This window comes from Rousettus aegyptiacus, unplaced genomic scaffold, assembly GCF_014176215.1.
Source record: "Rousettus aegyptiacus isolate mRouAeg1 unplaced genomic scaffold, mRouAeg1.p scaffold_m13_p_3, whole genome shotgun sequence".
Classification (NCBI taxonomy): Eukaryota; Metazoa; Chordata; class Mammalia; order Chiroptera; family Pteropodidae; genus Rousettus; species Rousettus aegyptiacus.
In genome coordinates, this window is record NW_023416306.1 from 154,992,856 (window position 1) to 155,018,821 (window position 25,966).

The following is a 25,966-nucleotide window of genomic DNA, read 5'->3' on the forward strand; positions in this document are numbered from 1 at the left end:
ATGTATCTTTTCCTCTGTTGATTTACAAACATATATGTACATATACAGATAACAGTCTTGTTTAGTTTTTACATTAGCGTGTTATATATATATACAATAGTTTTACATAGTATTTACACTGTACATACAGTTTTGCAGCTTCTTGTCTTTCAATAACCAATGTATCCTGAACTCTTCTCATGTCACTGCCTTCTTGGGAAGGGCTACATAGTTATTAATATTCCAGTGTGTATGAACCATAACTCAATGAACTCTTTCCCTACTGATTAACATTTGGGTTGTATCCAGTTCTCCAATATTATGAACAATACTGTAATAAACATCTTTTTATACATATCATTGTGTCCCTGTTTATGGGATACCTAGAAGTAGAATTGCTGGACCAAAATTTGGCTAAACACTGATAATATAATAGCTTTATCAATTTACATTCCCACGGTAGTGAGTAAGTGCCCATTTTCACACATCCCAATACTGGATATTCATTCATTCATTCAACAAAAACATATTGAGCAATTACTATGTGCTGGGCACTGTTCTGGAAACCAGGGCACATCTGAGCCTTGTGGCACTTACAGTCAGTCTAGTGAGTAAAATAATTAACAATTACTTTTCCTTTATGTTTTCTTATAAAAGCATTATTTCCTTAGTAAATTATATAGAATTTTGTCATAAACACTGTAAAAAAATAGACCATGGTAAAGAAAATTAGGAATGTCAGTGGGATTGAGATTTGGAATAGGGTAGTCAAGGAAGGCCTTACCCAAGTGATATTTGAGCCTTCTTTGAAGGAAGCGAGAGTGTGAATTTTGAGGAAAGTTCTAGGTAAAGGAAACCAAACAGTCCAGTGCCAAGGCTTGGGGTGGGTGCACACTTGGTCTACTGAGAGGTGCAGCAAGGATGCCAGTATAGTTTGTACAGAGTTGGTGAGAGTGATAAGGAATTTTCATTCAAAAGGCTAATCAGCTCTTTGTTCTGCTTCTGTAAATATGCTTGCTGCATGGGCTGGGCTGTACTCAAAATTGACTAAAGACTCACCTTCCCTTTGCTCCTTTGTTCTAAGCAACAAATGTAACTGTGTAACTATTCATACCCCCTAGCAACTCCTCTGCTTTGTAATACTTCTTCCTGTAGCCCATAGTAACTCCAGCCCTTATAATGCTACCATAGCAACTCTTGCCTCTTCGTAGCAGCCTGAGTTCAAATTACCCAATCAGGTCATGCCAAAGAGGGTCTCCATAAGGAATGCTGCAACTGAGCTCTTGGCCCAGATCTTCAGAGCACTAGGCCCTCTGGGACCACCAGCGTAATAAACCTGAGTTCTCCTACTCTCTGCATGCTGCTTGGTTTCTCACTGGATCTTTTCCACAATAAGAGGACCAAGTGAAAATGGGGGTCAGACTGGGTTGGAATTTGTAGCCAACTGAAAGGACTTTGGCTCTAGCTTGGTGAAGAGTGACATTAAAAAGTTTTGAGCACAAGAGTGACAGGATCTGCCTTAGGTGTTCACAGCCTCACTCTGGCTGCTATGTTAAGAATAAACTATGGGGAAAGGGGTGGGGACAGCATGGAAAGAGTCGGGAGTCTGTTGCAATAATCCAGCTGAGAGATGACTGATAGTGGTTTGGGCCAGGGCAGTAACAGTGAGTGAGGTGAAGAGATTAGTGTTTAGATTGTGGTTACTTTGAAGGTAGTGCCAATATATACTGTGAGATAACAAGTAGGGTGTGAGTGAAAGGAGTCGATTATAATTTCTTTAATTTTGCCAAACACAAGAGTAGAAATTTACATCTCATTGCTTTAATTTGCATTTCTCTAACTACTAGTGAAATCGGCATCTTTTCACGTTTACTGGCTATTCCTATTGTGTTCTTGAGTGGTTTCAGTTTTGTTTTCCTTTCCTTTGGTTAACGCTTAAGTTCCTTACCAAAAAATCTTGCCCATGGGGTAGCTTTACTTGCTGTTAATCCAAACTGAGATTAATTTCTCATTTTAGAAATACAGTATTGTGGGGCAGGTGGATACACAGGATTAGTTGGTCAAACCTCCTTACAGATGAGCGAATGGGCTCCAAAAGGTTAACTGAGGCTTAGTTGAGTGACATATTCAAGGTCACGCAGGCAAGTATTGGCGCTGTTATTAAAATTTAGTTTTCTGATAACCGACCACTATATTTCACTTTCCATCTACTATATTATTTTATCTTATTAAGAAATATGTTTAACTAATAAAACAAATGGAGAGCCAACAACCTCATCTCCATGAGGGCTCAAATTTGGATAGGATAGTTGATTAAACGGAATTCAATAGAAATTTATGAACCAGGCTAAGAAACTACATTTGCATTGCTTTTTTTCCACTACAACCTTTGAAACAGAAGAAAACAGGTGAGGTGTCTTTCCTGCCCAGCTCCTCCAGCCCTAGTTACAGAGATCAATAATCATTTCCCAGTTCCTTTCCGCCTTATTACCATTCTAATTTGCCTTGGTCGAATCTACCTAGGATATTGGGTTTCCTCCCCCCCCCCCCCCGCCCTCTACTGTAATAAACCAACCTTTTAGATTAAGGGAAAGGAGAAAAGGGATAAGACCAGCTTGTCTTAGAGAAAAACGAACTGCTCCGGAGAACTAGAACATGGCAAGCCAAGTCCTGCTGAGTCTGTGCTGTTTGGCAGCACATCTATGTCTCACTGAGGGCCTGGGGTAACTTCTAGGAAAAGCCCCATGCAGGGTGCTGAAAGCAGGCAAAAGGCTCTACTGAAATAATAAGCAAGACACTGGCCCGGAACTGATGAGGGCACGCATTCAGAAAGGTGGGTAGATACTTTACAAAGCCACTGCTGCTGAGCTTAGCATGTGCCTGACTTGACCCCTTTCAAAAACATCACAAAGACCTTTTTTTCAAAAGAGCAATTTATATTTGCTGTAGAAAATGTGGAAGATATCAGGTTATAACTCCCCAGCCTTTTCTGTGGACGTACACACTGTGCACACAAAAACATTGGTAAAATGCTGTGCATGCAGTTTTTAAGCAGTTTTTCTCAGTTAACATATTATTTCCTCCAATTATTAAATATGTATCCAAAATATGATTGATAGTGGCTATGTTTCACTAAATAAAATAATTTCATCATGGAAGCCCTTTTTGCTGGACAATGTTGATGTTCCTAGATTTGCACCATTATTCACATTGTGGTATACACATCCTTCCAGTTTTCAAAAAAATATGTAAACATTCTATATAATATTAGGTTACTATGCAGTTTCATATTTGGATTTTTTCCTTTAATGTGTATTTTATTATCTACCTTTCTTCCAAAATATGATTTAATGGCTTACAGTGTTCCACTGCACATTTATGTCATGTCATACCCAGCAAGATGTAAGTGCTACAAAGGCAGGTACTTTGTGTAGTTGAGGAATAGTGCTTCTTACAAAGAATAGTGCTCAATAACCATTTATTGAATGAATACATGAATTTAATCAACCAACTCCTTGTTGCTGGATATTGAGCTTATTTCAACATTTAACTATTACAAACGAGCTTACACAAAAATCTTGTGGACAGCTCTAATTACCTCTTTAGACTCAACTCCTAGAAGTGAAATTTATTGGGTCAAATGGCACACATTTTAAAACAAAATTAGGATAACCGTACAATTTATCATCAAAACCAATTCACTTTTGAGGAAAAGGGGACATAATTCAGGACTTCCCTGGCCAAACTGGGATGTAGTGTTATACATTAATGTACCAAACTGTGCTTTAGAAGTTATAGCAATTCACATTCGCACTAGCAGAATATTAGGGTGCTGATATCCCCAGGCCTAAGTTATGCTCCACTCTTGAGACCATAAACACCTAAATCATAATGAATATACTCTAGCATTTTGGATACAAAATAATAAAGAAAAAAAAGAAAATCTTACCTTCGGTCCCTTCTCCTGTTTTGAGGTCCCTTTCTAGGGGGTTTAGTTTTCTTTCTAGGTGTTAGGGAATGTTCTCTGTAAGAGGCCAGATGGCATCTTTTAGGCTTTGTAGGATACACGGTCTCTGTTGAAATTACTCAACTACGTCATTCTACCATGAAAGCAACCAGATAATCTGTAAATGAGTAAGTGTGGATGTGTTCCAATGAAACTTTATTTATGGACACAAATTTGAATTTCACGTAATTTTCATGTGTTACCAAATATTCTTTTTTTTCCCTCCAACCACTTAGAAATGTAAAAATTATTCTTAGTCTATGGGCAGTACAACAACAGGAGGCAGGTCACAGTCTGCTGACCCAACTTAGAAAATGTCTGGTAGACAACGAAAACAAACCTGGGGGGATCATCCTCACGTAAATGTAGAAAAATTATCAGTTTTTCCTTTTTCCTGAACTGCATAATTTTCTTACTGTTAAGAGATGGTGCAATATACCTCTTTAACTACGTGTGCTTCACGAAAATAAATAATTTGATTGTGCACACAATTCCGTTCATCCCCCCACTCAGTGAGCACATCAACAGAGGAAGCCTAGGCTGTGAGAGGGATCTGCTAATCTCTGGGCTGGCCTCTGTTTCCACATAGCACACGCATCTCGCTTTGCGGAGTGTGAGTTATGGTTTGGATGCGTATTTTTTTGTATAACATTGCCCCTAAACATAAACCAACACCTTTATATGATAGTCAAGTGAATATATAGAACAATCTGCTCTAATGATGAAGGATAAGCTGCTTCAGCTGGATTTATTAAACAACAGTACGATGGTTGCCAGTGGGTCACATATAATGTGCACTACAAAAAACGTAAGGGATTTTTTTCTAGTGATAATTTACATACAATTTCTGTCATGTACTAATTTTAGAACCCAAGGGATGACTTTTCTTTTTTCTTAAAAAAACCCAACCTACCAAGGATTACAATAGGTACTCAGGCACTCAATATTCAATGTTCATAAAAAAAAAAAAAAAGGGCAGGACAGAAGAGAAATGAAAATTTAGCACATCATGTCGCAAGCAACAGATATTCAGGTAAGTAGCTTCCGCCAGTCACCCGCACAAGTGACCTGGGATGTTTCATGTTTCTAGAAAGGAACACTAAATTCCCATTATCTCTTAAAACAGCAATATCATTCTAGGAAGATGGTAGTAAATATTAACATTTTATGAATGAGGAAACTGAAGTCCAGAGAAACATAAGTCCTGGCTCCGGATACAGTGAGTTGAGTTGGTGGGGATACAAAGATTAAAACTCAGTGCTTCATGCATTTACCACCTGTCTACAATAAAAAAAAAAAAAAAAAAAAGTAGTGACTAGGATATCAAGACATATTTCCTCTTGTGAAACAGCCACAAAGAATACTTAGGGTAAAGCAGGACAGAGTAGGGCAGAAACAGCAAGAGGGCTTCAATAGCAAGAATAGTACAACAAGTAGAAATAGGGAAAAATCGAATCCCAGATACACTAACTCACAAAGACTGATAAAGGTCTTTAATTTAAAATCAAGTTTATTCGTGGAGAGCAATTACAGAATATCCTTAGGATTTTTTTAGTCCAATAATTAAAATTGCATTAAAAAGACAATAGCAAGAGTCTAGAGACCTAAGAGACATTCGGAGAAACTACTGTTCCCATTCCTTGGGCGCAAGAGAGATGGCTGTGATCAATTTCTTTTTTTAGGGGATGAGAGTTCCGGTTCCACAGTCTTAATGTGTATAGGATTCTGTGAACGCCAGAAAAGATGAAAGAAAAGATCAAAAGATTTGATGTTGACTGAAAGAATTAAGGTGACCTAATGGTTGGTTCATGGAACCACAATTTTATCATAGAATCACTAGTTGGGGTGGTGGGAGGGGTATTAGCTTTTCCATTAATAAAATATGAGGTATTTAAAGACTCCACAGACACAGAAACTCACTTCTACCTCCCGCAGAGGTAATGGCAGAGACTGAGAAGGCTACTGTGGAATGTCATACTTTCTTGGACTTCTCACATACATTAGTGTCTAAATCAGTACTGGACCATATCAAATGCTTTTCTGGTCTAGTCCTGGTTAGACACTAATGTATGTGAGAAGTCAGTTTATTCTTTATCAGTTATTCTTCAAAATAGCTTCCAAGGCAACAGTGTGGCAATGATGAGCTTTTCCCTGTCTGTTTTTGGCTTTCTTGGTGCTCAAGTCTATGGCAATACAAAACAGCATGGTCATTTGCTATAAGACCTGCCTGAGTAAAAGTCTCAAATTTCAGCTGTCAGAGTTTAACCTAGCTCGTTTTACTTGGCTATTCTTGTCATCCAGATGACAGAAACCTTCTGCGGTGAAGTCTCTTTTATTCTCCTCCACTGGTTCCAAAGGAAAGTCCTGGTCTGTGGCTAGTACTTGTCGGACAGTCATGTTAACACGAGCAGTTTCCAAGTAGCTGGCACACACCTGCCAGTCCTCCACAGAACAGGGCTCTACCACCGAATCTCTGGGCAGAACAGCTGGGAGAGGTGTCTCTAGGCAGCAAGGCAGACTTTCCCCCTGGGGACCTGGGAGGACTTTCGGGACTGCATGGTTCAACAGGCGGCTGAAACCTGACATTACCATGATGTCACCACTGTGCATAAACATGGCGGTCGGGGCTTCATCTCTTTTGAGGCCACCCAAGAGAAAGATGGCAGACTGTCCGAAGCTACAAAAAAATAGGCAAAACAATACACAACAGTAAGAGTCTGTTACTAAACATGGCTGGGGAAGTTACTGCTAACTGCATTATTTTCTAATTTCAACTTGATATTTATTGCTCCTAAATCCTCCTTTATAAACTATTCTAAGTTCCTCCTCTTTAATCTTTTGTCTAACCAACCCATGCTCTGCTACTTAAATTTATCACAGCCCACAGGACTGTGGCAAAAAAAATCTGAAGGAGTTAAATAAGCAGAAGAAAAATTTAGTCTTAACATTACCCATATAAGTTTTATTGATGCATCTTTATGATTTAAGTTTTCCAATAAAATTACAGTAGCTCCTCCCCCTCCATGGTTTGCTTTCTGCAGTTTCAGTTACCATTAAAAATATTAAAAATTCCAGAAATAAACAATTCAATAAATAATCCATAAGTTTTAAATTGTGCATTGTTATGAGTCACGAAATCTCATACTGTCCTGCTCTGTCCTGGACACGAGTCATACCTTTGTCTAGCAAACCCATGCTGTATGTGCTATACTCGCTCATGAGTCACTTAGTGGCCATCTCAGTTATTAGATTGACTATAATCATACTGCAGTGCTTGTGGTCAAATAACCATTATTGTACTTAATAATGGCCCCAAAGTATAAAAGTAGTGATGCTAGCAATTTGGATATGCCAAAGATAAGCCATAACGTGCTTCCTTTAAATGAAATGGTGAAAGTTCTTGACTTAAAAAGAAAAAAAATTGTGTACTGAGGTTGCCAAGATCCACGCTAACAAAAAAATCTTCTATCTGTGAACTTGTGGAGAAAGAAAAAGATATTTGTGCTAGTTTCGTTGTTGCACTTGAATCTGTGAAAGTTATAGCTACAGCGTACGATAAGTGCTTAGTTAAGATGGAAAAGGCATTAAATATGTAGGGGTGGAAGACATGAACAGGAATGTATTCTGACCAATGGCAATGTATTGCACCAGAAAGCACTGAGACTTTATGGAGACTTCAGCAAGGGATCCCCTAAAATGACCACATTCACACAACTTTTATTACAGCATATAACTATTCTATTATTGTTATCTCTTACTGTACCTAATTTAGAAATTAAAATTTATTATAGGTATGTATGTATAGGAAAAAGCATAGTATATACATGGTTTGCTATTTTTTGTGGTTTCAGGTATACCCTGTGGATAAGGGGGGACTGCTGTATTTAAGTCCTTTATCTTATTTATCATTCCTGTTCACTTTACAGATAAGGCAATTAATAAAAGATTCTGTTCAGGCACTTTGTCACATACAGATGCAGTACTTTGTACAAATTTAAACATATGTTTAGGGAGACAAGGAGAGTAGAATATTCAGACTTTTGTGCTTTGTTCTTCTCTATTCCAAAACAGATGCTCGCTTTGCTGAATCGCCTTGTCCACCTACCTATTCCGCTGACACTGACAATACCTTTCATTACAAAAAGAGACTCTATTCATCTTAAACAGAAATATTAACTATAATTTGGTCATTACTCTTAAAGGATTGTGCTAATTTTACTTACTTACGATACATTAAGATGCCTAGAAGTGAAAGATTATAGAGTCCAGCCATTTTTAAAGTTTAATGTTTTTATTTTAGTTTAACTTAAAAATGTTTAAAAAAATGAAATGAGGTGATAAAAAGTAATACAAAATCCCTAGAATTAACTTACCTGAACGACAGCAGGGGTTTGGAGTGATCTAGTTCAGACCTGTCTACATGAATTCCCAGAGTGGAGTCTAATCGGTAGTAATTCAGGATACCTGCTTCAGCTCGGAAACCCTGAAATCCACAGGCAGCAGCTACTTGCTCTGAGAGGAAAGCCAGGTCAGAAGGGAAAGGTGTATAATGATCTGCTGAGTATTTCTTTAATAAAAGTAGGGAAAATAAGAAAAATAAACAATGATCTCAGGAAAATAAGAAACTGCAGTATAAGATTAATTACCACTTAAAAATCATCTAACTTATGTGTAGTATTTACATTGCATGATTTATCCAACCATTTTTTTGAGGCATCTAATCAAATAATGAGCCATTCAAAGTATGGAGCGCCTATCATATGGCAGGCACTGTGCTAAGTGGTGATAAACTACACAAGTTCACCCTGCAGGGAATCTACGCGTGAAGCAATTACTACACATCTCTCTAGTACACTTTAATCTCAAACAAGATAGTTCTCTTAGGTTATAAAGGAAACCCCCAAGCTGTCACTGCCAAGAAGTACCTAAGGAAACAGAACATCTACATGTAATGTGGTATCCTAGAAAATCTTAATGAGGTATGGACTTTACTATTATAATAATGTATTACTATTGGTTCACTAATTGAGACAAAGGTACCACACTAATGTAAGATGTTAATAACAGAAAGAACTAGCTGTGGGGTATATGGGAACTCTCTGTACATTTCAACTTTTCTATAAATCTGAAGCTATCCTAAAATACAAAGTTTATTAAAAAAAAAAAAAAAAAAGACAACTCAAATACTATTGCCAGTTTGGTTTTGGACTCCTCAGCCTCCAACATGGTTTAGTGCTGATTACATTGGTCAAACTTATGGGATGACATCCTCAGGATATCTGCACTGAAACTGACTTATACTGTGGTCAACGCAGGAGCTTAATATAGAAGTAATTTACAGCACTTTCCTGAACCGCCTCTACTTTTAGCACCTAAAGGTCACAAATGTCCTTTTTCTCTAAAACAAACAAACAAAAAAAACAAAAATAAAACACACACATACAAAGGCTAGAACTCTCACTCTCTCTACGAAGCGTGTATATTTCACGAGAATGACAAGGCAGTGTCCAGTGCAGATGAGCTGGAGAGCTTTGGGCTATGTAAGCCTGCAGCAGCCTGACACTCTTCCTTTGTCTTGACGCTCCCCTCTCACTTCTCCTTTTGCTCAACCAACCTTAAACTGAGTAGAAAATCCACTTTCATCTTGCAACTCCACTACTGTCCTGTTATATCCTAGCTGGAGCAACAGTATCGCAGCTCTGGACAGAACATATTTACTTTAGCCAGAAGTGAGCTTTAAACTCAGGGTAAGGAAGACTTTTGTGAAGTCTCTAATGGGTGGCCAAACCTCTTCAGTTGGAATCTGTTTTATTTTTTCTTCTCCTTTTCCTGAATTGCAAATCAGTTCCCATTTAATTTCCTAAAACCATGGGTGTAGTTAGAGAACTTTAAGGTTTTCTCCATCAATTTTAAGTTTTAGTCCTTCAGAATATCAAGCCACTCAGATCTGGCTCTACTAGCACTACCTCGCCTCTGCTCTCATGAAATAATTACCTTTTTGGGCTATCAACCCTATCCCAGCTGTTTATGCACTACTTTCTTAATTCTCTTTCGCTCTTCTCTGATTACTCATTCAGAGTTTTTGACAATTTTCATTCCACATTTCTTAGTAAATGAGGCTAACTCCAAGGTCATTGGAAAATAGCAATGTCAACAAATAAAAAAAATCATAAAAAACAGTAAGTTAACATGTATTGTGCTAACACATTTAACTGCTTAGAATAGCCAGGCACTGCTGTAATCACTTATATAGACATGAGTCATATCATTCTTAACACTAACTTATAAGGTCCTTATCGAAGGCAGAATTCAGATCCTGGCTGTCTGACCCAAAGAAAATCCATGGCCATTTCCCATCTCTCTCCTGCTCGGACCTTATCTAGAAAGCAAAGGTATCTAATCTAGATCTTGAAAGTTCTTTTATTAGTTGATAGATACACCAGAAGTATATGGAGCTTTTCTGGGCAGATATTATATAGAAAATAAATGCTCAACAAACACTAAACAATAATGGAAATAAAGATCATAACTGAGAACGGCTCTTGAATGCAATAAAAAAAAAAAAGTTTCCAAAACCTACTTAGAGAAAGTACTATGACTTCTGATGAAATAATATAATCTGAGAGCATATGAAGAAAGTTTCTCTTAATAAATTATCCATGTCTCTTGAGATACTAGAGAGGATTTTAAGAGGGAATAAACAAAAGAGCTCCTCCACAAGTGCATAATATGATATTTTTAGCTTGGCAAGGAAAAAATCCTATTACCTGGGCCAAAGAAGCATAAGAATGGAAAATAATGGAATTAGTAAGAAAATTTGAATACCTTACTGTCCCAGTTATAATGGTAGCCTAGGGTCACCCACCGCAGTTTCTCTAGTAAGCTTCGGGGTCTCCGTTTATTCATGTCTTTATATCTGCAAAGATTGGAGACAAAAGAGGACTTATTCATCTCAAATGGCAGCAATAGCTCTTTGCATGGACACTACAGTCTAAATTTGGTATTTGTGATATAAGCTGTTAGGCAAGATCTTGATAGGGAAAATCAGATCAGATAAATGAGTTGACTAAGAATAAAATACTAAAAACATGTTAGCATTACTAATTTCTTGTCCTTAGTTCCAAATCCTCTGCTCGATCATTTTTAAATGGCAAGTCTTCAGCATCTCAATAATAATAAAACAAGAATGACAAATGTCTTACCTGTCCATCTTAAATGGGACCAAGAGCACTATGGGTAATTGAAAATTTGCCTAATAGAAAGAGTATGTTCAATTTGGTGGGGTATATGATTAATCACAGCTATCACTATGTCTATAATCATGGTGACTTACCAGAATTACAGGTTGGGTAAAGTTCAGCAAAATATCATGTACAATCAATAAGTGGATTAACATGACTTCTTTAACTCTGCATACACAGCTTAGATGACCGGGGCTTAGCTAACAATTAAGGTCCACTGTAATCTGGTTTCTGATATCTCTTTTTCAAACTATAGGAGGTTCCTGTAGAATACAGAAATGCCCTTTCTGCAATTAATATCTTATCTGATCAAATCTATGGGATTAACTACTCTTTTTCTAAAGCAGAAGCTTGTTTGACATACCTCTACATATCTAAAAATACAAGAATGCTAGGCCAATCATTTTATTTTTCTATGTAATTTATACCATTAATCAAGTAATTTTTTAAAAAATTCAAGAACCACTTGTTTAAAAAAGACTAAGTTAAGGAGTTCGTATTCTGACAAAATGATAGGTAAGCATAAGAAATAAGGGAAAATTCAAGGTAGTATACAATCTAGAACTAAACTGAATAGCACAAGACTTTGAGGGCCACTAAAATTAAGAAAAAAGGAGAGCTCAAAGTCAGCTACCTAATCAGTTAAGTCTTCAATCCAGAGTTGGGAGTTGAGCATGGCACTGAAAAATGGCTGGCATTTAAACAGGGAGTGATGCAGTAGGCAATGCAGGCATACGGCATGAGCATCAGTGAAGGATTTATTAGAGGCTCGCACTGTTAAGTAGTACTCATCTTAATGTCTGACAAAGAGTTTACAGAATACATGCTATGTGTCCTCACAGAGTTTATATTCTAAGGACACAGTGACACAGGCATAGATCAAGACCAGTAGCTAAATAAAATAAAACACTGATTTATTTAGGACAGCTGTGCAGAAAAGAGGCGTAGCATATCTGATTGCTATCCTTTGAAAGACCTATTTATCAGGTTCTCGCTTGGTGGGCATCTGGAACTTGGATTTTGGGGGTTCACACCATTCTCTGAACTGTAGTTCACTGTGCCTAAACTGTCTGTACAAACAATACAGTTTATGATGAACACTTGCTTTCCTTCTGGGAGTCTGGAATTTTGGTACCTGTTAGGTAGAAACCACCTATGTGACCAGAGCCTAGGAAAAACCTGGGCACTCAGCTTCCCTGGTAGACATTTCACACATGTTGCCATAACTTGTCAGTGGGGGAATTAAGCACATCTGTGTGACTTAACTGGGAGCATACTCTGGAAGCTTAAGCCTGATTTTCCCAGGACTTTGCTCCATACTCCTTTTCCCTTCACTAATTTTGCTTTGTAATCTTTCACTGTAATAAATCTTTTCCATGAGTACAATTATATATGCTGAGTCCTGTGTCCTCCTGGCTAATCATTAAACTTGGGTGTGGTCTTGGGGAACCCCTGGCACACCAGGAGATAGACAACCATTAATGAATTAGGGGAAAAGATATGTAGACTTGGCCAGTGACTGCAACTAGCTGATGTGAACAGTTATTATACATAACCATCATTCATTAAATTTTGTGCGTAAAAACTTTAAAAAAATGCAATGTAGTTATTAACATAACCTGAGTTCTACCAATGTTTCTTCAGCTAAAAGTACAAATAAGAGAACTCTCAAAGAACATATTCTAGTTTAGTACCCTTGGGATAGAATAAGTATGACCTCTTATATCTGGACTCAACTGAATCTTGTGGTTAACAGTAATATAAATGTAGTTCCAAAGTTATGTAACTACCCTACAGAGGTAATCCAGTCTCTTTATTTCTCTTTCCAAGATACTATTTGGTACCCAATGCTTTATTTAAAGATATTCTCAAAGACAAGAGGAAATGCTACTGCAGAAAAGGATGATGATTTCTTTGATACTGAAGTTATATGTTTTCAAGGAGGGAGAAAATGAAGATGCTGAAGTCAGTAGTATACATGGAATATAGAACACAAAATAGATGGTGTTCTGAGTATCTAGACGGGAAGAGAAGAGCTGTATAGAAAGCTTTTATGGAACTCGTGTGCCGCACCCCTAGCTTCTGCCGAGTGGTTTTCAATTTTTAATGCTCATCAGAATCACGTGGTGGGCCCAGTCCTACAAATTCTGATTCAGCAGATCTAGGGAGAGGTCTAAGAATCTACATTTCTAATAAGATCCCAAGTGATGCTGATGCTGCTGGTCCCGGGACCACATTTTAAGAAACACTATTCTAGATAAAATTATAAAAACAAAACAAAATGTTTCTAGCTCAATAAGATATCACTTTATTCTTGATGAAGAACCCATACTATCATATTGAAACCAGACCAATCTAAACAAAATAAATAACAATGCAGCTCTGGAAATAATTCAGAAGGTGATGGCACTTTAGATATTTGATATGGCACTAACAAGCTGCCTTTTCGGCAAAAGATTCAGTCTAATGTTCTTTAAAAACAGAGTATACAGTATTAACCCAAGTTTATGGTGTTAACAATAAAATTACCAAAATTATAGTAATGACCAAACATGAATAGATCCTATAATATACCTTTGTAAATTTAGTTCCTTTTTTCAAAAACAAAAAGGACATCATTTCTTCTCTTAACTAAATCATTATACCAAAGGCTTTGAGCTTTACCTTATGTTATAAAGGGGGATTGGTCCAAGGATGTAAAAGAAGCCAGAGAAGAGTCTTAACTTTTAAAAGCATTAAGCCCAGTCCTCACAACAAAAAGAAGCTTAAAGGACTTGCTTAATGAAAGAATGTTTGTGATGATTCAGTGTCTGTGCCGTTTTGAGAATTTTATATTTTTGTGTAATGTGTTAGAACCATGTAGGTATGAGATTCCGCCCCTCATTCCATATCCTCTTCTGAGAACTCAATTTCAATTCTTGCCTCTGTATAGAATTTCTGGAAGGAAAGTAGCAATAATTGTTATAACACTTGCCTTCCAGATGTGAAAGCAAGACTGGCCAACACTAGACATTTCTTGTCTGAGTACTACTTAGGGACCCTTCCGGTTCCCATGGGCCTCTTGGGTAACAAAGATTCCAAAAAATTCACTTCTGAACATTGTGAATAGTGTAAGGCCAAAACCAAATTTAGCAGGCTCCCAGATCATTTTCAAGTAGAAAATACTGAGAACGTGAAGGGGGTGGGCTGTTCTCTTTTTAAACCCAACTTCTCCAAAAGGAGGCCAAGAAGGCTCAGTGCCAAAGGAGCATTCCCTAAGGAATATGGGAATATGTTGGTACCTCACCTAACTCTAAATCTTTCCAATGTCCAAAAAAATGTTTTCAAGCAATTATGCCCCTAATTGTTGGTTCTCACTGCCAACAGAAACATGCTATTCTCCTTACCCTTGCTACTCCTCTAGGCATCAGCAAGAGGATAATGGATGGGTGGGCTGGTCGCCCTCTCCCCTAGTGAATGTGCCCATACAGCAGTTTGCTTGCTTTCTGTCATGGGTAAATGCTTTGTGTGTAAGTGTGGCATTTCTCTCAGCTATCATGTTCTATAGCACTGTGTTCAACCAAACCCTAAGTGGGTACAAATGAACTCCTCTCCACTGTTTGTCCACTTTCAGTGCAGTGGGTAATTTGGGAGTCATAATTGAACAATGGGATTTTCTTCTTACTGCCTCAAGAGACATTAATAAATCATGAGCAAAAGTACTCACTCAGAACAGAAAGTCTAAAGGTTGTTTAAATAAAAAAAAACAAAAAAACAAAAAAAAAACCTTCAATATCTTATTGACAGTATTTGTTTTTTTACTCTTAAAGGCTTGAGAATTGCATCTTTCACAACTGAAATTTCCTTCCGCAAGCACAGCTTTCTGCCCTCCCTTTCCTGGCCATTCATTTCCATTAAACCTAAAATCCCATCTCTTGCCCCATTTTTTCAGTATTTGAGTGCTTCTGGCTTTGTCTCCTTTCTCAATCTGAACCTCTCAGTCAACTACTGCAAATGGACATCAAATTCCACCATAATTGTTAACATCTTTTTGCTATCTTGCAATTATTTAGTCTTACTAAATCTTCTACTTACTGTTCTAAACCTTAGCCATTCATCTCAAGTCCTCAGTCCTGCTCTTATTCCCTTCTAGGATAATGAGAATAGAAGCCTGATTAAATGATCCAGCGAACAAGTTCGATTCTCCTCCCCAACACCTCTAAACTTTTCAAAATCTTTACCCCATCCTTCCTTCGTGGTTTCAACAGTGGTCCTACTTCTCTTTCCACCACGGCCAAGTCTCTACCTAGACTATCTCTCATTTCCCTGACATAGCCTCTGAGGCCTTTTACCATCAATCGCCTTTCTTCTGATATTTTCAATTCTTCCTCTGCACTTGTTTCTTCCTCTGGACCTGCAAAAATGTTTAACACTTCCACATACTTAAGAAAAAACTACAAAAATAATTTTCCCAAATTGACTTCTCACTCAAGTCCACTGCCTATGTCCTGCTTCCCTCTGCCCTATACCTCTCCAGTTCTTTTCAATCAAACCTTCCTAAAAGGACTCAATACTTGCCTCCCTCACTGTTTCCTCTCAGTGCAATCTGACTTTTGCTAACACCTCTCTACCAAAACCAGTTTCTTAGTTTCAATTAAGTGGTTATTGTCAAATCCTAGGCCTAATGACATGGTTGGTCCTTCTTATTCTAGAAACATTTTCCTGTCTTGGCTTCTAATAGCACATTTTATTGTTGCTGTTGTTTTGTTCCCCCGGAGCTGATGCTTCCTAGGACCAATGGCCTTTTTTTGTTTTCCAGATGACTGGATTCACTATGATAAATGTTATAATAGCACCATAACAAAGTCTTAAAGGAGTAGAAAAGGGAAAGGATTAATTCTGCTTCCACACTGAGGATATCAATAATAATAATAAAAAAAAAAGCTTCACATATACAAAGATGGATAGAAAGCATTTCATAAGCTAACTTATGGAATATATAAAACTAAGTTGCTTTATTTAAATTTATATATCCCTTTCACTTATTCTTAAAGTTATTTTTGGATAACACATTCATAAAATTCAAAGTATAAGAAATTATCCATTAACTAATTAACTCCACAAATATTTAGTAACTACCAAGTACAGAAGAGTAAAATCATAGGGCAATGGGACAGCAGCGAGGGGGAAAAGAGTACTACTGTTAACTGAAAGATAAGGGAATAATCTCTCATAATATTAGAATAAAGACCTAGAGGAAGGCGGCCATTGGTTTTCTAAAGGAAGAGCTTTCCAAAGAATGAAAAGGAATGGCAGGAGATGAGGTTGGAGAGGTGGCTGGCAGCCAGATCATCTAGGCCTTAAAGACCATGGTAAAGACTTCTGATTTTATTCTAAGTGTGATGGGGTTGTATAACAAAAAAATTTGGCCTTTGTCCCTGGTTTTTGGGAGAGAACTTGTAAGCCCCAGGACCACACCTGAATTTATACTAAAATGACTCATGATGTGGGCTTGTCAAGCTAAAAAGACCAACCATGAAATTAGAGGATTGAACTTTGGAGTCAAGTGATATTAGCAGATGGGCAGCTAGCAACTGAGTTTAATTATGTGACTAATGATTCAATCATGCTTAATAAAAACTCTGAACACTTAGGCCTGAAAGAGCATCTGGGAGGGCAACTCATCTTGGTTCCATGGGAAGAAGACATGGAAATTCTCCATTTGGGATCCTCCCAGACATTGCACTAGGTGTCTCTTCATTGGGCAATCCTGATTTGTAACCTTTATAATAAAACTGTAATTATTAAGTATAATGTTTTCTTGATTTGCAAGTGACTTCCAGTGAGTTTCTGAACCTGAGGGAGTATGGGAATGCCTCTAAATTTGTAACCAGTTTGTCAGAAGTGTGGGTAGTCTGGAGATCTCCCAAACTTGTGGCTAGTGTCTGAAGTGACAGTAGTTTGGTTGGGCCCATGCTCTTACTTGTGATGTCTGTGCCAACTCTGGATGGTTTGCATCAGAAGTGAATTGTGGTACTGCGGGTAGGAAAATATATGAGATGACATGTTTCTCCACTCTATGTAGAAAAAGACTAAAGAGGCACAAGAACAGACACAAGGGAGACTGATGGTGGCTTAGATTAAGGTGGTTGTGATGGAGACGCTGAGAAATGATTTTCTTTATTATGACTGTAGACCCTACTATATTTGCTAGAGGGTTGGACTTAAGATTTTTTAATGGCTGCATAGTGGCTGCATTCTACTGCTGGGATATGTCATGCCTTATTTATATGATCTGCTGACAGACACTTAGGTTGTTTCTCATTTTTTTCCCCATTATAAACAATGCTGTAACGAAGATGCTTATATTTAACTACTATACTCTTGCACAAAATCTCTAGCTGCACTATTCACTGACAATAACTTTTGAAGGAAACATAAAATTGAGGTGCCCTAATTTTGTGAACAGAACTATTTTTGCTTCTAAGTTCAAGTATTTCTTATTCATGCCTTCTTCTTTGACCAGAGAAACCCAGAAAGTTAAAATTGAAAGGATCCTTAGAGGTCTAGTTCAGTGGTTCTCCACGTGGATGATGGTAGGCAGAATCTCCAGGGGAATATATTTGAACCACAGACTCTCCCCCTTTCTGATATGCTCTGGGAATGTGGAAAGCGCTGGCACATACTGTCCAGCTGGCATGTACTCTAACTGACCTTGATTCAATCACCCCAAATGGCTTATCCGGTCCAATCCCTCTGTTTCCCAGATGAGGAAACTGGAACGCATATCACCCAGTGACAGAACTTGGGCCCTAATCGATTTTCAATGTTGCCAGCAATGTCTGAGCATATCAGTTTCTTCTAACCCTGACAACAGGAGGTATGACTATCACACTTTTTAACTTTGATAATTAGAGAAAAAAGTATCTCACCACTGTTTACTGGACCACTTATTAAATAGATTTGTCTGATCTACCTTAAAAGATGACAACGAGGATTTCTATAGTCACTGTCAGAAGGGAAAAAATCAATTACTTGAAAACACAGGCTGGTTTAATAACAAACTCTAAGATTTCTTTGACTTATTTCACTCAACTACGATCTTCCTTTACTTTGCCCTCAGTTCTAAAGACACTACTAAAACCTTAAAGAATAGTGTTTTCCTCACTGCTCCTACCTACACCATAACCTACAGACCAAGAAAGCTTTAAAGGGAAACTAATGACTTTTCATTTTCTTTTCCCCTTTGAACTTAAGAGAATCTTCTATTTCCCTTTTCAGAGTAAGCATGACGCAGTTTCTGAAAATTCCACCATTACAGCCAGTAAGTCCAAATAGAAGACACAAACCTGGTATAATGGTTTTAAGAGGCTGCTCTAAGGATTTCTCACATACTATCTTGTTTAATCCTCACACTATCAAATAAGGAAAGGAGTACTATGCGGCATAAAAAGGTTAAGAAACTTGCTTTAGTTAACAGCTATTTAAGTGGCGAAGTTGGGATCTGAATCCAGGCAATCTGACTCTAGAACTAGTGCTCTTCACATCACAAAACTCTTTATAATCTGGCCCTAACCTACCTTTCCCGCTTCATCTCTTGCCAATTCTACCCATGGCTTCCGGGAAGCATCTCCCATAATATACCTCCAATATAGCCGCCTAAATGACCATTCCAATAATATCTTATAAATTCTATGCTTGTATCTGCCAAATTATATTTAATTATATGGTTATATTTCTCTGTCCTTTACTAGCCTACAAATTCCTGGAAGGCATGAACTGTATCTTATTGGTCTTCAAATCTCTAACACTCAAACAGTATTTGACACACAGCAGAAACCCAATAGTTATTTGTTGAATAAACCACATGAACGCACATATCCTGTGCTCCTATCTCAAAGAAAAACTCACTCTGTCTTAAATATTACCTCTTTGTTCAGGCTGCTTTCTCTACCCAAAACAGCCTCTTGCTTTTCTGACTGGAAAACAACTTATCACTTTTGAAGACTTAATTTAAATGACAGAGAAAAAAAAGAAGATAATGGACTCAATTAAAAAATCATTTTTTCTTCTTTGACACCTCCTTCCTGCCTGGAAGAATTATTTCTTCCTCTGGCTCTGACACCATTTTTCTTGCTGAGCTCTATTATCATTCCTGTTGATATTGAGTTCCTGCCACAGGCGATGCACTTCTGAGAGCAGGGACAGTGTCCTACTTATCTTTCTATCTCCAACGCTTAGTTAGCATCATGCCTGGTACACAACTGGCCTACAATAAGTATTCGTGAAATGAATGAATGTTAAAACAATATCGAAGTACAAACATTAGTTCTCACGAAGGACAAGTGACCTACCATAAAACAGCTAGTAACATGGACTTCATTTAGGAGAGAGGTAAGGAGCTTTCAGTGTTGCTTTTTGCCAGGATACCACCAGTCTCCAAAGGAAATCACTTTAAGTAGACAAAAAAGAGCTGAAGCTGAATGAGAATGGATCATCTGATGATTAATGAGGGTGAACTTGATATCTAAGCTATGGTAAGCAAATCTTTAAAATGGATCTCAATTTAATAAAACTGTTAAAGCATCTGTCCAAATGCTCCTGAAGGAAAAGAATATAACTGTGCTGCACTTTTGTAGAAATGAGGGAAACATAAACAGGTCAGTTACTTTCACTGCATTGTTATAGAGTAGTTCCTTTAAAGATCTGTGATGACCTGACCCGAAAACCAGCACTTTCTTGTGATTGATAAAACCTACCTCAGAAACTCTTTGCTCTGCTCCCATAGATCTCGGGTCTCTTCTTTAGTCATGTGTTTGTCCAGGTTACATACATTAGGTTTCTGGGAATATAACTTAAGGCACTGCTTCACCCAGTGCCACTGGTAACCTGGGAGGAAGGGATTCGGGATGAAAATAAATCCTATACAAAAAACAGGTGGGGAAAAAAGAAAAGGAGGAAATTCTCCATCAGTTATTCAGATAATTTATTTCTGTTGTCATCATTATAACCACTACTTTATTTACTCTCCATCTCCTTGTGCTTATGCTTCCAGTGGCTTCTACACTTATAAGCAAATGTTCTCATTCCTATCCTCCAATCCAAGAGGAGGAGAATTTTTTTTAAGACAGTTAACAAAAAGTTAAATTTTGATGAACATTAGATATCCACCACTATGCAAATATCTCTGGCTTCTGGGATTATTCTCAAAAGAAACGAACATTCCATAACTATCAATTGTGTCACCCCAAAGCAAACTTTATAACTGAAACTGCCAAAAGCCACCCCTCAACTTTTTACCTGGTGTGATCATTTACAGAGGTGGTAGCTGCTCCTTGCTGTTATGTTTGTGATATCTTATGTTCCCTTTTTGCCTTTTCTGTTTTCTACTTTCTGGCTCATGATTCTTTAAATTATCTCAGTTAAAATAATTAGTGTGATTTCTGCCTCTTGAAGATGGCATATATATCTGCTCAATATGGCACGATGCAAAACCTACAGCATGTGTGTTGAAAAGATCATTGTGACCTTGAAAGTTATCTAACCTTATTTTATTTTTTTGTAAACGAAGTAATGCATAACTGGAATTCTGTGCACAGTTAAGAATTAATTCATCAAATATTCAAAAAACACACACTATGTACTTTCTAAGGAATTAGAGATAAAGAGATGGAAAACCTTGCCCTCAGTGAAGTACCTGGAGATAGGAAAGCAGGAACAATTATACAGATAATGCCTTTTAAAAGCCTAGGTATGAAAGGAAACAAGGCTGAAGCATAGTCAAAGAAGGATAAAGAAATAAGGGAGGAGTTTATGGTTTTTAGAGTTTAAAAAGACGTAAGCATGAAAAAAGAACCAGCAGGGAGAAACTGGTTGAAGATAGGAAAGGAAAGGAACAGAGCAAGGTCTTGAAAGTTGGAAGAGGTGAAAGAAGGTGGGAACAAAAAGGTGAAGGGCTTTGAACTGAAGGAACTCCTAATGTTGGAAGATAAAAATGAGAATATTTGCTGCTAAGTGTGGAAGCCACTTTTGCATTTCATGTATCAGTAAAAATCAAGTAATTTAGGAGAGTGACAGGACTGTCAATATTTGGGTGGGGGAAAGATGAAAAACCCTAACAACTTACCATCTGCTATCACCATTATTTCACAAAATAAAGACTATAACACCCCTGAAAATATTAAAGGAAGAATACCTCTGATCTACTCCGTGCTTGAACGGTGAAAGGAAATTTAACATTTTTTTAGGCAGTCCATTCCAGACAACTGTTGTCTTCCTTTTACTTTACTCAGTTAAAATTTGCCTCTTTTCAATTTTCATTCATTGGCTTAGGTTCAGACACATATAGCAACCCCAAATTAGTTTTTAATTCTTCTTGATAAATACCTCTAGCTTTACAGCTAGTATTTATTGATTTTCACTAAGTGCTAGGCACTGACCGAAGTACTTTACATGTATACTCACATTTAATCCTCATAATAACCTATGAAGTGGGTATTATTTTTATACACATTTTACAAATGAGGAAACCGAGGTGAGGAGAGATTAAGAAACTTCCCCTTGGTCATATATTAGTAGAGGGTGGTGATAGGACATGAATTTAGGCGGCCTGGAGTCAGCGTACCTAGGCCTTAACCCCTGGTATGCATGGTTCCTGTCCCTTCTTGTGTATAGAACTTTTCAATTGTTCGATGCTACCATGTTCCCCCTGAAGTCCACTCTTTCTCAGACTCAGTTTCTGGTCTTCAGACTGGTCCATCGCCCTAATGCTCACCCTCATTAAGGACGGGCTGTGGTATACTCAGGTTGCTTCAGAATAAGCAGACTCCATGTTTTGGGCATTACACTTCTATTAATGCTGTTTACAATGATGGAGAAAACAGATTAAAGTCTCTAGGGACATATGAATTCCTAGAAATCCTCAAAAATTAAGTACACCAATTTGGACAAAAGAAAACCAAACTGGGGTTGATAACTTTGCTGTCTGAACAATCTGTTAAGAGAAGGAAGAGTTACAGGGAAACAAGGCCTTGAAAACAGGAGCTAGGCCCTAAAGGTGGAGAGAGGGCAGCCTTCAAGAACAAAAAGTGATTAAAAGACTGCTGGTGAAGCATGTTCCTCATTGACCTAAACTTGTGAAGACCAATGCTTTTGTATGTAAAAGCCAACATTCTACTGTCCTTTGTGATTTAAGTCATAAGACGTCTTTAGTTCTTTAATACACAACTAAAGTGCATGATGCCTTTTATAGGAAATATTAAAGTTGTTATGCCTTTCCATGTTATTAATACTTTAGTGGTCATAATGTTAAGAGCTGTAACACAGACCTGACCCTTAGTACAACAAAAATTAACATTTTTTTTAAGGATATCTCTTGCTTTAACCCATATTTCAAATCGCAAGCGCGATCTTAACTTTATGTCCTCTAGAAAGAAAAAGGATGACATATATAAGATATCTGGCCAAATAAGGTATATCCATTTTTTCCAATTGTTAATCTTATTATTAAAATATTAATATTGTTTTATATTAAAGTACATATTTTAAATATTGAATGTTAATATTTTATATTAACTAATAATTACAATGGCTCCATGATCCTAAAAAAATGGTTAATAACTTTACCTACTCTTCATTATTATCTTAATTTATCACTAAAATGAAAAAATCCTAGATTTTTTATTCTATTAGGACTTTTGACCTCATTAACTATAATTCTTTTTTCAAATGTTCAGCCCTGATGATAGCAATAATTTTTAAAGTTGTTGTGATACCATTTGGAACGTAGGGATTTTGTGACCTGAGTGACCATTATGAATTACTGTCACCCAAAGTGGTTCTTCTGCCAGAGTAGGTGTTCAGACAGTTGTGGCGGGGAGTCCAGGGTCAGTGTCCTAGTTCTTGAGTAGTACTTGGTGTGCCACTTTCTGCAACATAAGCAGGTATTACTGACTCTTGTTCTATCCTTTGGGAGGACTAAATAAATGGAAATCTTAGATGGCGCAGAATTTAGGAGGGGTTTGGGAGGAAAACAATTCCTTGTGTTTACTCTTCTCCTTTTTCTGTTTACTAGCTTAGAGTTCCTCCTTTGAAATTAGATGAATGATTGATTTCACCATCTGAGGTCAATGGCACTCACCAGGATAGCCTCTGAGTCCGTAGGCTTGCCACTTGCTGACCGGCTGAAGTCCTGCTCTACGTGCATCATGGTCACTCACTGAGGACACACTTAGCTGAGATCTGACCACCTGGCAGGAAGGAAACAAAAGTCAGAAGGCAAATGCTATTTTCAATTCTGAGAACCTCAAACCTCTAAAAACGTTTCCAGTATGGGGCAAAGTTCAGAGTCATGTGTTTGGGTTCCTAAACTTAGCTTCACCACTTACTTGAAATAACACATATAAGTCACTTAACTTCTTAAAGCCTCAGTTCCCTTGTCCATATACTAACAAAAACTAGAGAGCTATATAATATATAAAATCGAGGTAAGTAGTAATGAGAAGCAGGCTGATTTTGAACTTCAAGACTACCTTTTTCTACGATACCGCACCTCTGTGATTTCTTATAGGACTCTGATCATGAAAGGAATACCTTGAGTCACAATGCTGTTTACTTCCGTTAGGGCCAATAATAATGCTTCTGAGGGACTTGTACACAGCTGGTGTTTAAACAGAGCTGTAAGGGAAACCAAGCTGGGAAGGGGGAGAGAATGGAACAAGAGTACTCTAACCATACAGAAAAAATGTACCAACAAAACATTGGGAACCCTGTTTACTTAAAGTACACTATTTGCTCTCTTTCAGATGAAACTTCAAATTGAAACTCAGAACTTTTTGCCTTTGTGAATAAGGAATTGTTTTTCAGGGGCTCATGAAGTATTCTTTGCATGTAAGAGCATCTTATATGCTCTTTGTTAAATTGATTAAGAGATCAAATATGCAGTCACTAAAGTAAAGGCATTTAGGAAAAAAAACCCCAACTTTATTCTTCCATGAATAAACTTAGGGTCTGGCTTTGGCTTGCCTTAGAACATCAAATGTTCTCTTCCAAAGAGACATGATCTCTTATTCTATTAACTCTGCCAACTGTGGCGATTTCCAGACAAGATACCAATTAGTGGCTGGTGTATAACCTGTGGGTTTAATAAAATGGTTATCTGGAACAATCTGAGTCCTGACCAAGCTAACTTTCCAGGTACCTAGGGGCTGATAAAATGTTTTTAAACATTTTGTATGATTTAAGTAGAAAATATTTAATACTGCTCTGTAACTCAGCAATACCCTCAGATCTGAAGTAAATTTGTGGACCTCATCTATTACATGCTAAGGTGAACCAAACTCTGAACTCTGAGTTTTTCCTTTGCCCTCCTTGCCAAACTATAGCCATCACTTACTCCACTGCTCTCATCAGGTGTCTTGTTATGGTAATGTTTTTCTTTTCTAACTTCCTACTTTAAATCTGTTTTGAGGTGGGGAACTAAATGCCTAAGTTTTTATGTACTCAGTAGTGTTTAAATGAATGCTTACTGTTTTAGGTACTGTGCTAGATATAACATCCCCTTCTCAGATGGCTTACATTCTAAAAGTATGTAAGTATTAGGGAAAAATATGGGCAAAAGGAGCTGAAAGAGAGCCTGAGAGACTCTCCCATGAGTCAAGTATATTATTTTTGAGGTGCAGACTTTCCGTATGTTATTTTGAAAACTCTAAGAATATATCTGCTAGCAAATGAAGTTTCTAAGCAGCTGAGTTCTAGACAAATATGGTGTTATTACAGCATTTAATTTTCTTGAAAGCTATTACCAACCTTGGAAAGAATGCCTCATCCTGCCATCTGTGGACAATACGACAGGCAAATTAAGGGATCGGGTAATCTCAGCATTAAAGTGATTGTAAAGAAAATGTACATTACACTATAGTTGTGCTTCTCCATATCCCCTGCTTCACCTTATGTTACTTTTCATAATGTCCATGGGTAAAGGCAGAAATAATGAATAGTGCTTGGATTCCTTTGCCCTTTACTTTCAAACTGGACAGACTATCTCAGAATCTTTCAATGCCCTCTTCCTAGAAGACTCAGAGAAGACAGGGACCAGTTTTACGCACAAAGGTTTAACTAACAACATCGATCCCTCTCAGTTCTGGGATTACTCGGGTAAAGTTGGTTTTTTAAAGCTGCAGAGCACTAGCCCAACGTCTACGAATACAGTTTACGGGTTTTTACACAAATCGAAGTAAAAATGCAAATGGACAGTCAGAGGAAGGAATAAACACCAAGTCCCAGGCATTTTTTGAACGAGGGCGTAGCCCCGAATGGCCGCATGGAGAAATAAGCATCAGTTCTCCGTTGCCAGCGTGTGACGTTTCGTAGACAGTTCGACTCCGCGTCCATAGAGGGAGGGGATCGTTCAGTTACAATCAGTCTGGTAGCAAAAAACAGGGTGGGAGGACACTGAAACCCCTCCAAGAAACGAGGCGAGACTTTGGAAAGGCGCGCGCCGCTCCCCTCTCCCTACCTTGTGGGCACCAGGTCCTGTGCCGTGGGCTGCTTGGGCCGCCGAGAAGTCGATGACCCCTCCCAGGTCTGCGGTCCCAGGGCGACTCTGCCGGTAGAAGCGGAAAAGCTTCCGAAAGGCATCTTCCCCCGGCTCTGTCGCTAGCGTAGCCACAGAGCTCACGGCCGCCGCCATCTTCCCCATCTCGCCGCCCAGGCTCCTCTGGCCCGGATGCAGATTCCCGTGCCCCGGATCATGCAGGTTTTT

At 37.9% G+C, this 25,966-nt stretch overlaps 1 protein-coding gene across 1 annotated transcript; it reads right to left on the reverse strand.

The window, feature by feature from the left end:
* Nucleotides 1–5,477: 5,477 nt before the first annotated feature.
* On the reverse strand, nt 5,478–25,917 carry ALKBH1 (alkB homolog 1, histone H2A dioxygenase). The gene is made up of 6 exons (XM_016156631.2): nt 25,721–25,917; nt 23,345–23,453; nt 19,965–20,127; nt 10,811–10,901; nt 8,359–8,552; nt 5,478–6,662 (listed from the first exon to the last, which is right to left on the reverse strand). The coding sequence occupies exons 1-6, from the start codon at nt 25,901–25,903 to the stop codon at nt 6,233–6,235; spliced, it is 1,170 nt and encodes a 389-aa protein (XP_016012117.1). The 5' UTR covers nt 25,904–25,917; the 3' UTR covers nt 5,478–6,232.
* Nucleotides 25,918–25,966: the final 49 nt, after the last annotated feature.

Bases quoted from the DNA above. Each gene is read 5' to 3' on its own strand.
- ALKBH1 (XM_016156631.2), bottom strand. From the start codon at position 25,903: ATGGGGAAGATGGCGGCGGCCGTGAGCTCTGTGGCTACGCTAGCGACA. The intron at 23,454-25,720 runs GTAGGGAGAGGG...CCTTCCTGCCAG, and splicing joins CAGGACCTGGTGCCCACAAG to GTGGTCAGATCTCAGCTAAG. The intron at 20,128-23,344 runs GTGAGTGCCATT...TTTTTTGTATAG, and splicing joins CGGACTCAGAGGCTATCCTG to GATTTATTTTCATCCCGAAT.